Raw genomic sequence first — 14760 nt, 5'->3', positions numbered from 1 at the left:
ACTGAAATACTTGGAAATTGAAAGTTGCTCTGAATTGAACAGTGTAATATCCGGAGGATTAGAGCATCTCTCTACTTTGGAGGACTTAGAAATAAGTGGTTGCTGTAATCTGAGTCAATCAGAACAAGTAGAGAGGGAATACTCCTTTTGTCAATCTCTTTGCTCTTTGAAATTGACTGAACTCTCTCAGCTGCTAGAACTGCCCAATTGGATAAGGTACTTGACTGCCCTCCAAACTCTTCATATTTGGAATTGCGAAGAACTGGGATGTATGCCGAATTGGATGTCCGAACTCACCTCTCTTAAGGAACTTCGAATCGCGTATTGCTCAACACGGCTGAAAGAAAGATGCCAACAATCAACTGGAGAGGACTGGCCCATCATTCAACACATCCCTCACATTGTATTCCTGGACTATGACGATGATAATGATAGTGATCAGGCTGCATTGTGATCAGGTTAATTGTTCAAAATTTGTTTTAATAGAAATATTATTGGTATATGCGTGGTAAAAATTGTTTAACAATTAGTTTATTTGAATTCTTAGGATTGCGTGGCTCTGATTTACCTTGAACAAGGCATCCCAACTATCTGTTTGACGAAATGACTTCTTTTGCTACAAATCTCACTTGTCATACAAAGACATTTTCTTAATCCTACGTTGAAATAAATGAATTCTTCTGATGGCCCTGATGGGTTGATTTTACTGCAGTCCGTAATTTGATTGTCCTTGAATATTACAACACTATTTGGCATTTCTAAGATCATTCTCATGAGTTATTTAACATCCCTTTTTATCTGGTCATTGCAGTTGTATGATATTCATTTATGCTGAACAGCGGCCAAAAATAATGGAGTGTCTTTATCAGTTTTTCAGAGAGTATGTTTGAAATATCAGTGAGTTGGCTGTTACTGCGTCAATAATGCTGCAAGCATGAAGCTTTGGTAGTATTTTGTCTGTAGTGCAATAATTTGTCAATCTATTATTGTCATTTGATGCTAAATATATGTACATGCTTGAAAATACAGAAGCATGAAAGCTGTTTAGACAGGATTGCTCTGAAAGTTTTTTTTTATTTTTTATTTTTATATTATTATTTTTTTTATTTTTAACAACAGTTTTCCCTGGAAGTTGATATGATTTACATGGTAAGTGATGTTTATGTATCCATATATGTTTCCCTCAAAAAAAAAATGTATCCATATATGTTGAGAAGGGAAAAATTGACATGGATTGGTATGGGACTTTTAGATGTCTGTTTTCACCAAATGATGTAATGGGAATCAATGAAATTGAAAGGATTTACAAAAAATGATGAATCTATAGTTTATATATGCAATGTACAAAATACATTTTATTATTTAAATTATTATAAATATAATTTTTTTATTTGCCTATTGAATATCAAAAGTTTATAAAGTATAGGATTGTGTAGGCATGAGTCATATGTCCAGATGAATAAAAAAAACATTTAGAGCATGGAGCACCTTAAAAATTTCAAATACATGTACTCCATAATATTTTTGATGCGTGTTTGATGGGATTGTTACGATTTTGGCAAAAAATAAATAAATAAAAATTTAAAATCAATATACAAACTATAAAAGTTTAATGAAAGTGTTATATACAACGTTAAATGAATAAATATTTAGATCTTGGTTGAAAATAAGGACAAGGTAAATTTGGAACGGAGTACTCGAAATAAATAAATTGATCCCACTTCCACAAAGAAACTCAATTTCCTTGGAAAATTTTTAAAGAAAATTTAATGAAAGTATGAGATTTTTTTTTTTGACACAGTATGGGATTTATTAAGTATACAACTAAATATAAAACTTAGATTTTACGAATTTAATTTGATTACATTATTATTTATAATTTAAAATTGATAACTTTGCATCGCTTGGGTCCATAGCTCAGTGGTAGAGCATTTGACTGCAGATCAAGAGGTCACCGGTTCGAACCCGGTTGGGCCCTAAACTTAGATTTTTTTTAAAAAAATTATTTTTTATTTCTTTTTTGATCGCCTTGCTGTTTGTCTCCATTTTGCTAGAGCGTGCGTTGGGTTTATGGGGTGTGTACTAATACCGTGGTGCTTCACCAGTGCTCTTCACAGGTTTGTATGTTTATTGTGGAATTCAATTGCAGGTAGAGTGTTCTTTCAACAGAGATGATTACTGGTTATAAGTTTTGCTGTTTTATTTTTAAGATGAATAGAGTAATCATGTACATTACAAGAGTGAGTATTATAATCAATTGATAAACCATAATTGTTGTGAATCACTGGTGGTTGTATCCTCTCCGAGTTTATTATAATCGTGAGCGTAGTCATAGGGTTCCATGACTCCCGAAGTAGCAGAAAAGAATCAAATCAGGTCTATCATTCAAAATTTCAGAGTTGCTGAAAATACAAGAGAATAATATAATGTAAATGTCCTGTGTAATAACTGAGAGATATGATTATACTTGATGAAATTCAAGCTCCAAACAATAACAAATTAAGAGATGATACAACAATACAAGCTCCACTAAAATAGCCAAAGAAAATGATGCAATTGCTACGCTTTCAATTGAAATATAATACCAGAGCTTGATGCTACAAAAGCTGTCAGCAGGAAAACAATGATTCCAAGAGATTTCAATCTGTTTCAAGAAGCCGACAGGCTTGACACAACAATTGCTTCATAACATTATAGAAGAAAGTAAATCAAAAAGCTCATAAACCGATCGTTACTAGATTACATGAATACTCCCTTCATTCCAGTCCAAATTCAACCTTCTGGACATTGCTGCTTCTGCAACCAGGCTTCCAGTCAGAAAATTAGAAGAATGACCATTCCCGACTTTTTAACTGCAATTTAAAAAACCAAATAAGTTATAATACTCTTATTGAAAAAAATTCGTTGGTGAAAAGTTGAAAGCCCAAATTAACATCAATATGCCAACCACCAAGTACATGCAAATAAAAAGAGTGAAATTAATGATTCATGTGACTATGAGTACAAAATTTCCAAGCAGGAGTAAAATATACCCAGAAATCAAATGTAAAATGCAGCTACATTTTGTCAATGCATCGAATGAACAATGTTGTCAATGCATCTAGATTTTGTCAATGCATTGAATGAACAATGTTGTCAATGCATCTAGATTTTACTCAGGGTATATACACAATCACTATCTAGATAAACCAACATAAGATATATGTTAGATGTCTTGCTCCCAGTAACAAAAAAAAATAAATCTCATTCTGCAGAGTGTACATGAAACCATTTCTTGAACAATTTCTTGCTCCCAAATGATTAAAAACACATTTTCATTTAAATTAAAAGAAAGCAAATATGCTAATAAACAATGTTTAAAAGATGGAAGTTTAAAACGCATAAACCAAATGAGACATCACAAACGAGTAGAATTAGATGCACAAAGCAGAGGCTCATGAAAAAGTCAAGCTAGCTGAGTTATCTCCATAAATTGTTTAACATAATTGGAAAGGTGTATTTCTTCCAGACAGCCTGACTAATTAGCATGCAGTCTCAATTTCGATGTGACCAGCATATCATTTGACCAGAAGCTAACAAATCTATTAGGAAACACAGGGTAGGACAGTAGTGATGCCATCATTGCCTTATGGAAGCTTAAGGAAGAGGCCTAAAGTGGTCGACTAGAATGTCTCATATGTTTTCCTAGGTCCCTAATCATCATATCATAAGCAAATCAACAACAGAAAGCTTCCACCATGCAAGATACTGTAACTATTTGGTGAATAGTGGATACAAATTTCAATTAAATGTATAAGCATCAAGAGATTAAATTTAGATGGCTAGGGTGGGTTACAACGTACAACAAATCCACTTTGAATACATCAATGAACTCACAAGCTCAAATATTCACATTTCTTGGGTCTACCAAACACAGAAAATTCCCAAATAAAAAATTAAAAATATTTGGTTTAGGATGAACTCTTTATTATGGCATAATAACATGGCCTAGACCCAACATGAAGTTACTAAGAGGAACTACATCAGCACACAAACACGTTATTGACATGAACAATACCATAGTGTTGTGGCCTAATATGTGAGATATGCAATTTGTTGTGTCAGGCTGAGGAGTAATATATTAGCTTCTCCAGCTAGCATTTAGCTTTTCAAAGTTTAACTACCATCTTAAATACAAAGTACCTTATATACACTTTATCTATGTACGGTTTGTTATTACTAGATATATTTAATTTCGTAATGAAAAAAATTATGAAAATTACATATTAATAAAACACACATTATTATGAATCTAATAAGAACCCACTTGATATATTTTTTCTTTACAGATTATGGAACACATAAGGTCAAAGTTTAGTCAAATCAGATTTGACCAGATTAGATCATACCATACATACCATACCAAATCAGCAAAAGAAGGTGAACTAAACAAGCCCATATAGATGACCCACTAGATTAATCTCACAAACACTATTTTGAGTTCCACCACTAGTCTATCTCATCAACTTCACCAAACAAAATTTAATATAGTGAACATACTCTAATCGGTCATATGAGGCAAACAATAAGGGACGGAGGGAGTATAAACTAGGCTCATCTATACCCAGCATAATATGCATAAAATTTTGGTAACTATGCCTTCCAACCTAGAAAAATGTGTTTCCAATCCCTCCATCAGAGGTCATGTACAAACTAGCTAGCGGAAGTTTCACCAATGGAAAATAATATCTACAATCAAGCATAAAATCAAGGCCTTAATGAAAAATAGCAAAACATGTCCGGAATCCTGAATTTACCCCAACATGTATATGCATGAGATCAACCTTAAAGTACTCACTGACACTTGCCTTTTATGGTAAAATTAATATCCTAGAGCGCCAGGAAAAAGGTTCTGAATCACATTCTTCATTTTTCAGTTTCTTTAAGTAACGGTCCAGAGCATATGTCTGGTCATCTACAATTTCTGTGGAATTTGCATCTTCAGCCAACTTGACTGCAGCCACTTGAGAAAACTGAAATGTTTCGCCAATGTGCTGCAGCTTCCGAGCAGCTTCTTCCATGCCAAGCATCAAAAGGGTGGACAACAGTGATTTCAGCTCACGTCTGGCACCTACGGTCATAGCCATACCCTTAAGATGATCAACTAGAGCCAGTTCCTCGCCAGGGCTACATCATAAAGGTTTTCAGGTAATAAAATTGTTGGCAACGAAAACACAGTAAGATAAAGGGAGCTAAATCTGATAACCAGGGTGTTATCATTACCGAGAGAGTCAAAGAGCACGAAAACCTAAGATATAAAAATAGAATACCTGCCAGCACGAATCTTTCCTTTATTTTTCTTGCGCTTGTTTTCTCTTGCCCTGCTGGAAGTCCTAGAAGTCATTGAAGCAGTAGAAACCTTACTCGTCCTGCCAATGAGAAGTTGAACACCATAAGAAAACTACACTGAATAAAATTGGAGCAGGGAGATGCTAATAGAAAAAAGCAACTAGAATAAATTGTCAAGAAAGTGACAAAACAAGATAGCCCAAGAAAGATAGGCATGGCCACATATGATGCATCAACATAGGAATTAAGTGTTTAATTTATGAAAGAATTAGAGCTCATGTTCAATCATTGTATCAGCAAACAAGCAAAATGAGAGACTTCAAGCCTAGTGTTCAAAATAAATAAGTAAAGTTTTTTTATTTCAGAAAACCCCTTGTCATTCAATATCTGGAGAAAGCACCACTTCATTGTATTTTGATCAATAATTGACCAAGCTCTAAGGCAAGGGGGCAATACTAGAGTTGTATATAAAGAGTAACTTACAATTATCCCAAGTTCATTCTTAGTACCAACGATTAAAATTTTCATTCCACCTCCTAAAGTTCAGTAAAACTCTAATTTTGTCTCCTACACTTTAACTGACATGCAATGAATGCAAGTTATTTCTAGGGTATATATTCGCAATATTAGGGTATCGAGATGGAATCATGCCAAAAAGGAAGGTATCAGAATGAAAAAAAGTCTACAATATCAAACACACATATAAGCATTCAAACTTACAACTAGTCAGGGGTCACACAGGACATTTCATGATAAGGACAAACCAACTGATCCACGTCAGCATGCCGTAATTCCTGAAACAGGAGTAACTCATAACAAGTACTCCGTAGCTCAAGTTTGACAAGGGTCATGGCTAAATTGTCCCCTCTATAGCTTCACCCCCATAACGCAATAGAGGTCCTAGAGTTGAAGGCACAAATACGCCAGCAAAGTGAGGCATACATTTCCACAGATAAAAGTATGGCAATTTATATAAATAAATTCTTCAGTCTTTTTTTAGTTGACATGTTTTTGACACTATTCACAAATGCTACTTTGAATAGCTTTTGTGATTTATATAGTATGATATAACATAGTCATGTAGGAGCTTGTTAGAATTGTCTCAACGTATATTTTCATAATTCAACTTTTTATTATTTTTACTTATTGATAATTAGATATATTAATTATTGAATTTGTGTGTTGGCATATATGATTAAAAGAAATGTGTCAACTAAAAAAGAATGGAGGAAGTATATATCAAGAATTATGCACTACTGTACTAGCTTTATGACAATAAAGTATAAAAGGCCTTTCAGCATAAATTGTTTTTTTAACTTCAATAGTTACCTATGATCCAATCTAAATACAAAATTCACCTACCCAAAATAGCTTCCATAGTATTGATGATTAACATTATATGACTTGGAGATGAAAATTGTATGCAAAAGAGAGGTAAATATGACCCTAGGCCAGGATGATTTGTGGCACAACACATCGCAAAGTAGGAACGATACGCTGTGTCAGCCCATGGACTAGGTTTTTTTGGAGAAGCATGATAAGGCACGACATAGCATGAATCAATACGACAAAGCAAGCTAAATTAAGTTATATTTGGTTTTGGTACACAAGCATAACACAGCACAACACGGTAACATGAGGGCTTCGGCCATGCTTGCAACGCCCTTTTGAAAATTTTGGCATGGCACAGTACACACGCTGCAAGTGGGCTGGGCCTAGCCAGACTACCCAAGGCATACAGGCCATAGTAATCTTTATGGAGACAAGCGAAGGCAAAATACAAAATAAAATAGTCTAGACATATGTTCCTCTCATTATTAAATGTTACCATTTTACTACATTCTTATTTTATATTAGAATTCCATTTTTTAGATACATATTTGAGCCACAAAACTAACACCATGTACACTATCATTTAACAAGACAAATGAGCAATCACTACAAAATATCACTTATCCAAACTCCTGAAAGGTCCATCCATCCAGCAATTCACCGAATATCTAGCCCCCGTCTCATTAAGGAAATGTCACATTCTTAGTCTAAACCTAAAAAGATGAACATAAAGACCTTATCCACTAAGAGCTCTTAAAAAAAGATATAAGTTCTTATGAGTTTCTTCACAGCATTCTTCTCATAAATAAAGTGCCTATTTGCTTAAAGAAAAATTGTCAGAAAAACAATATACAATGGCACTCCACCTAGCAGCCAAATCCTATTTAAACCACCCGCAATGATCTAACTTTAAAGACAAGGCATAAAATAAATTAACTTTTGTTGGAGTACAGGGCAAGCAGAGAAGCAGTCAGAGAGTAGCCTAAAAAACTATATTATACCACAACTTTATAACCATTATCTATGGGACCACTTCTTTATCTCACTCTATCGTTGTCCTCTCCAAAAACAAAATTTTACTTCCCCTACGGAGCAAGTAGATATTGAGGAAAAATGAATTCGCCAGAGAGTCATTACCAGTTTGACAAACCTTTTTCTAACACGAAGTTGAAAATTAGTTCAATGTCAAATTATACAAAACTTATTATAAAAAACAATTACAAGAATCTTAAAGTTATATACAGATTATATACGTGCTCCAAGCCACTAAAATGCATGAGTTAACACTCTAAACCATAACAACTCCCCTTCCCAAAGAAAAAATAAAGGAGCAAGCAAAAATGCTAAATGTAAACAAATAAAGGACAGAACCAGACCAACATTTCTGAATTTGCGAAACCAATAATTGAATGGACATGATTAGAAAGAATATGATTTATAATCACAAGAAATGTTTTGAAACATGACAAATCAGTAAAGCACCAATATTCTAATTAGCATGGAAATAATTAGGAAAAAAATATGCAGCCATGAGAAATTGTTAAAAACATGACAAACAGTAAAGCACGTGTATTACAATAAATTACTGATTCAGCATACCCTGTAGTATAAGCACTCATGCCACTGAAGTTACTGCTAGCTTCTGATATGGTATCATCGTCAATGTCGTTCACGGAATGCTCCTCAGACCGCAGCTTTGCTGCAAGCATTAATCTTCGTTGTCGGACAGCCAAATAGCGTGTAAGATACTTCCCAATTTTCTCTAGCCCCTCCTCATATTCACTTACCAAGATACCAGCACATTCTGTGGATGCACTTTTCACTTCTGTGATTAGATCGTCATTCCTATGCATAAATGCAATCCTTAGAGCTTCCTCCCACTCTCTAGCACTTACTAGTAAGCTGATAGCAGAATTAACATCCCCACAGTATTCTAAAGCAATCTTGGCAGCTTCAGCTGGTTTACCAAGGGTTTGGAGTTCTTCACAAAGCTCATGTGCCAACTTCAATACCTCTTCTTTATCAAATTTCAGAAGACCAGCAACAGTTAGGACTCCACTCCAATGACCACAATCACGATAAGCCTTAAGAGATTTTTCCAGACAGGAGCAGCACAAATATGTCATGGCAGCTTCCTCAAAGCATTTCTTATCAACGAGATGATCACCCCAAGCCTCATAAATCTGCATTCTCTTTGAATGGTCAGAAAATAGCTTTAGTCCAAGAGGAAACAGCTGAGGTTGATCTTTCAAAAGACCCATGCAATCTGAATGATAGGTCTCCCCTGCAGAAATAATGTGCTTCAGCGCCTTCTCATACCTCCGCAACCGAAGGTCTACTCTATACTGCATTAAAAGAGTTGGCATACATTCCAATTCCTGGAGAAAAGGAAGAAATTCTTTTGGATCTTTCTGAGAATTCAATGCTACAATAGCTGCAAGGTTCAAATCATACAGACCTAATGCAGCTTCAAACACAGCATCAGCGTCAGACAACCACAATAGGTGTTTGAGAGCCTCTTCAGCAGAGGGATAAGACGTTCTTCTTTGTTCATTAGAGCCTGATAGTTCCATTTCTCTAGTAATCTTTATCCTCGCCAAAGCTTCTTCAAGTGCAGGAGGATCATTTCGTGCAAGAGTAGTCAAGATACATAGCTCCCTGGCAGGACTTTCAGGTACATGTTCCTCAAGGGCCCTTCTAATGGCCAACAAGACACCAGATACCTTGCTCTTATGATCAAAATCCCCCAGTAATCCAGTATGCACATCTTTCTCATCAGAAGAAGGAAATGAAATGCAGTCCTTGTACAGCTTAACAGATGTATTTTCATCCTTTATGGCACAAACAAACTCGGTAATATAACTCAGATTATTTACCTGTTTAACAAAGTCAGAAGCAAATGGGAGGAAAGCCTGCCAACCACAGTAGTCAACAACAATATTAAAATCTATTCTATGCCGCCTAATCATAAGCAATGCATCCTTAAACCGCTTTTGCACTAAAGCATTAGTAATCGAGGTCAGGACCAATTTTCTAGGATAGATGCACTCCAAGTTTCCTCTAATTGTCTGAAGTATAACAGTAGCTTCGTCTCCATGAAGAACGCCAACAATTTTAGCACCTCTTTCCCATATGTTTATAAAATTTCTACTTTCCTCTTCCTTTCTTTTGCTGGCAACACGCATGAAGTTTTCATACTTTACCAGAGCATTCCCGGCTAAAACATCAGAGATGTCAACAATGTAAAGCAAATCTTGCTTAGTTGCAAGGATTAAGTGCGTAATGATTTGATCAGAAGAATTAGCGTATATGGAAAAGGTGCTGCAATTGTTGCATAATATTGCTCCATCTACATGAAGCACACCATGCTCATTAAGTCCAAATAGCAAAGGCCTCAACTGCACACCACTGGTTACATTAGCCACAGTCATCCAAGGGCAAGATGATGAGAGGGTCACTGCATTATATTTCTCAAAATGAGGACCAGAAGTTGATTGGAGCATGCTCGCCTGCGACACATACTCAAAAACATCTCCCCCATTAAACTGAACAAATGCTGAACCACTTTTGGCAGGATTAGGAGCAATACTAATTACCAGCTTCTGCACAAAAAATTGGTTTGAAATTTTCACATTCCAGCTTGAGCAAGTAACTGAATCTGGAACATGATTTTCAGAACAAAGAACCCCAATTTCCACCAATTGGTAACCCATATGGTCGTTTTTTGATGCAGCTAGGGACAAACATTTCTCATGATTGAATCCAAAATGAGAAACACCCAGAAGTAGATGAGAGTCTAGCCATTCAAGATGCAAAAGAGATCCAAATGCCATTTCACAAACCGAAGCCTCAACAGCAAATTCTTTCCCTTCTAGATCTTCCCAAAGAGAAAGAGCAGGAAGCTCCACAACACAAAAGCTTTCATCCGACAGAAAGGCAGCCAATAGGATCTTTGAATTATTAGAATAAAATGCCATTTCCCTGACAGCACTTGGGAATATTAGTTTGAATGAGTACATGGGTGGTGGAATCAAAGAAAGGGAAAGAGGGGTCACAAGTATATTAGAGCCGTCAATGACTAATGCTACCGAATTATCCATAACAGCAGTAATCCATATAAAATTGTAGACAGAAATATGACCAGTAGAAGTCCAACAGATCAGCTGTAGTGGCTTTGTTGGGTCCCACATCAGCTGCGGTCTCTCCTGCCTGGAGTATCTGATCTCTTGTTTCAAATACCAGTGGTTGTTGCTAAAGAACCATACCTTCAAAGAGTAATATTTCTCACATCTAACAAGGGCACAAAGGAGATCAGAGCTACAATTCCACTTCAAAACTTCAACTGCAGCATCTGATATCTCTTTAATGCTAAATGAGCTTCTCTCCAATCCATTCCTCTCAAAAAAGGCTATGGATGGACACATATTCTCATTTCTCCTATCATACACAGTTGCAATTTTTGCTCCACTAGGCATCCATTCTAAAGTTTCTGAACAAAAAGGCTTTGGATCTGAAGAGGAATGCAACAAACCAGTATCCCTTTCCCAAACCTTAATCTTCCTCAAATTCTGCATCTTACTCAACGTAGCAAAATACCTCCCATCACCTCGCCAAGAAATGGGATTTCCATGACTATAGATAGTAGAGTTTGTTGACTCACCTGCATATCACTAAGATATTTAAAAATATGCTAACTAAGAAAACACATTGAGAAAAGGTGTTCAGCACACACCAACTGCAAAGTTTACACCAAAGAAGTGATGAGCTAAAGGACTAGTGTCAAAAAAAAAATCCATGTTAACATCCCAACAATACACTTCTAAGCGATTTTCCTAATCTCAACTTCGGCCTTCCTTCTATCAAAGGAGTATGACCTATATTAAGAACAAGCTTAGAATTGGAAACCATAAAATTCCCAACAAATTGCAAAATTAAAGAATAGGTGCTCAGCATCCATGACTCATAGTGTTCAAGTCAGCAACCAAGGCAATTTTCATATGCCTTAGCATGCCTTAAACATCTAATGTCATAAGGTTGGAAAACATAAAGGTAATCACCATCCTTAAAAATAACATTGACAAATTTTTTTCTTGAATCAACAGTTACGCATAGCATAATGGAGAATAAACTTTAGGGCTCAAAACCAATAGTATATTCTTGCAAATAAATTGTATGGCTAAAGACAAAATCTAATATGTTATACAAAGTAACAGTTTAATATAAGCAACATTCATCAAAGCAAACATCTTTCAAAATAAATGTCAACTGGAGATGTATTATGAGGATCATAGAGAAGTCCTTACTTACGTCAACATCTTCAGGATGATCCTCGAACGCTGTTTCGTACAACACGTCCCAATCATGAGTCATAACCAACAGCTGGCCCAGGCCAGTGGTTACTGCAAGAAGATCTCCGTCTGGACTAGGAGATATGCATTTCACACCACCGTCAACTCTGCCAACTACTTCTGTGGCATTGCAATCCACCACGTATAACAGAAGAAATCCACTAGATGTCCCAATGATCAATGCCTCCTTCTCCAGGAGATAATCAAATGATGTGATGGCATCATCAACTTCTAAATCAAGTGATTGTACGTCTGCTGACAAAATAATCCCACTCTGTGCTTTTGCATTCTGACAATATCATACATACAATCAATAAACACTGCCATATAAGTTGAATACATCAGGCATGAGATATAATAAATGTAACAAGCATCATCACTTTCGGAAGTTTTCAAATTAGAGAACCTTCCCATCAACTGACCTAGATTAAATTTCAAATTTTCTTAAACAACCTAATTCCCAGTGAACTCTCTCTCTAAGAGGACCTTATAGAAACCCAATTAATTCGAGTAAAAAAACAATATAATTATAGTAAAAGTAATAAAAAGACAGAGCACTTGAATTCAACTATTAATTCAAATTGCCACAAAGTTCCTTAAGATTTTGCTGAGCTTATATCTGTTCTTCGAAAACTATAACCATCAAAGACTGCCTACAACTTCTGATACTCTTTTACAATTCATTTCGGTTCTCCTTCCCGTCCAGAAATTACTGTCACAAATATCTCACACAATTAATGATACGATACGATTTTACATTACAATACTGTATTTTGAAGCTCCCACAATCGCCTGATCACTCGGTTTTAAACACCACGAAATTTAAAAAATCCAATCATAAATCATCACTATACTCGGGAGCAAGGCAACATTTTCCCTACGCCCGAAAATAACTTTGTATATGCTACTCCTAAACTGATAAGAGTACATTCAAACCAAACCATTAAATACTATACTCCTCCAAAATCAACAGCAATATACTTAACAATCAAACAATTTACAAAAGCAATGAAAATAGTAAAATAATGAACAAAATGAATGTAAAGTTAACTTACTTGGTGAGAAGGGAATTGGGAAGTGTAGATAAGATTAGAAGAAGAAGCAAAAAACAAGCGATTTCGTTCAATATCAATGGCGGAAAACAGTATTTGTTCGCCATCAGATTGAAGCTCCAAGCTCACAGAAATCTCCGAAGATAGCTTGAGATTCTTCATCTTGTTCGAAAAAGATTGGGTCTTCAAACCCTAGAAAATGGTAAAATGTCGAACAATGGATTGCAGAGGTTTTGCGAGGGTTCAGGTGTGTCGAGCCATAGAGTTGAAGTATAACGGCAATGTTGGGTGAACCCTAAAAGAATTAAAGATTACTTAATTTTTAAGAAAAATCTAATCTAATGGGTGAGCATAAGACGGGTGCCCGTACTGTTAGTAACTTAGTACTATCAGTTCGAGTACCGAATAACAAAATCACTAAAAGTGATACCCATAACCGGAACCGATAAGTTCGGTTACCTGGATTTTGAGTACCCGGATTTTTGGATCGGTTATCGGGCATTTAATAATATATCCAATAATGATAATTAAACTTAATTATGTAGTTATTATGATATAATTTACAACTAATTAACAACAAACCATATGATCTTGACCAAATTATTAATAATGTTACTAATCATTGATATTATAAAGTGAATATGAAGTAAAGTAAAAGTTTAGATTTATATTAATAGATTTAAGTAGGGAAAAAAAAGGCAAAAAAATACTTATCAGATAGGATTAGGTAACCGTTAATTTTAAAATGATACTCATAACCATACCCAATAAAAAATTATTGGAACAGGTACCCGAACCGTTATGGTTATCGGATCGGGTACCCTAATTTTCGGAACAGTTACGGATCGGTTTTTCGGGTAGTTTTGCTCAGCCCTAATAGAGCATTCAGCGCGCCATATAAGCAAATTTATATTTTTTACCAATTAAAAATTAGGTTTTTATTTTATTTTAGGAAATTTTGATTTTTACCACCTTCAAATAAAAACTTTATTGAATTTACCACCTCCAAAAAAAAAAAAAGATTTACTTTACCACCTCATAAAAAAATAAAATGTCAATTTTACCACCCAATCCTAACTTTGGTGACGGAACACGCCTTTGGGGCCCACAATAACGGCTACTTTTTGAACTTTTCCCCAAATTCTCTCGATTTTCTTTTCTATTTAACCCACCTTCTTCATTTCTACATCAAATTCTTCCAAATTGAACTTGTTTTTTGCAATTTTCTTCCCAAATCCTTAAAATTTGGCGAAACATTCCTACATCAAATTCTTCCAGATTTGTGGTCCTTGAATCAAGTCTACTGTTCTACAACAAGTAGGAAGAAGGTACGCAATTTTCATGATTTATGTTCTAATTTTTTGCAATTCTTTTCGTATTTATGTTCCAATTGTTAAGTGTAATTGAAATTACACATATGTGTTATTAATTGAACCCCAATTTCAGAGGAAAAAAATTAGGGTTCATGGTAGTAAAAATTAAATTGGGGTTTTTTGAAATTGCAATTGGATTGTAAAATTAGGGTTAGGTTATGGTAATTGTGTTCAAATAAAATTAATATCAATGCTATTATCAATGAATTGCAGAGGAGGTGCTTGCTCAATGAGATTGACAGCTTGAAAGCGAAATGCAAGACTCTTAGTTCAAACATGAAGAATATGAGCAGGGTTTCAGTTTTTACAGAGAGAAAGATGAAAAAT

General features: G+C 35.2%; 1 protein-coding gene, 1 non-coding gene and 1 pseudogene across 4 annotated transcripts in view; 2 read left to right on the top strand and 1 right to left on the bottom strand.

Moving 5' to 3' along the window:
- The window catches only part of LOC145594919 (pentatricopeptide repeat-containing protein At2g39620 pseudogene), a 29251-nt pseudogene extending 28168 nt beyond the window's left edge, over nucleotides 1-1083 (top strand). The window contains exon 4 of the transcript XR_014102889.1: nucleotides 812-1083. The product of XR_014102889.1 is annotated as a pentatricopeptide repeat-containing protein At2g39620 pseudogene (transcript). The remainder of the gene's footprint in view (nucleotides 1-811) is intronic.
- Nucleotides 1084-1906: 823 nt separating this feature from the next.
- On the top strand, nucleotides 1907-1978 carry TRNAC-GCA (transfer RNA cysteine (anticodon GCA)). Its single transcript has one exon. It is a non-coding gene; the product is annotated as a tRNA-Cys (tRNA).
- Nucleotides 1979-2461: 483 nt separating this feature from the next.
- Nucleotides 2462-13336, bottom strand: LOC145593528 (elongator complex protein 1-like). 2 transcript variants are annotated; one of them, XM_081649783.1, is made up of 6 exons: nucleotides 13064-13336; nucleotides 11964-12297; nucleotides 8260-11320; nucleotides 5310-5408; nucleotides 4848-5166; nucleotides 2462-2852 (listed from the first exon to the last, which is right to left on the bottom strand). In XM_081649783.1, the coding sequence occupies exons 1-5, from the start codon at nucleotides 13220-13222 to the stop codon at nucleotides 4851-4853; spliced, it is 3969 nt and encodes a 1322-aa protein (XP_081505909.1). In that variant the 5' UTR covers nucleotides 13223-13336; the 3' UTR covers nucleotides 2462-2852; nucleotides 4848-4850. The 2 variants fall into 2 exon arrangements, with proteins under 2 accessions (XP_081505909.1, XP_081505910.1); XM_081649784.1 differs by lacking the exon at nucleotides 13064-13336 and having other exon boundaries at nucleotides 11968-12088.
- Between the last annotated feature and the right edge of the window lie 1424 nt (nucleotides 13337-14760).

This window comes from Chenopodium album, chromosome 19 (genome assembly GCF_948465745.1).
Source record: "Chenopodium album chromosome 19, dcCheAlbu1.1, whole genome shotgun sequence".
Taxonomy (NCBI): Eukaryota; Viridiplantae; Streptophyta; class Magnoliopsida; order Caryophyllales; family Amaranthaceae; genus Chenopodium; species Chenopodium album.
Note: the sequence above shows the minus strand (reverse complement) of the source record. Positions and strands in the feature narration are given on the sequence as shown.

Bases quoted from the DNA above. Each gene is read 5' to 3' on its own strand.
- LOC145593528 (XM_081649783.1), bottom strand. From the start codon at position 13,222: ATGAAGAATCTCAAGCTATCTTCGGAGATTTCTGTGAGCTTGGAGCTT. The intron at 11,321-11,963 runs GTAAGGACTTCT...AGTGATATGCAG, and splicing joins TCCTGAAGATGTTGACGTAA to GTGAGTCAACAAACTCTACT. The intron at 5,167-5,309 runs GTATTCTATTTT...TTTATGATGTAG, and splicing joins GGAAAGATTCGTGCTGGCAG to CCCTGGCGAGGAACTGGCTC.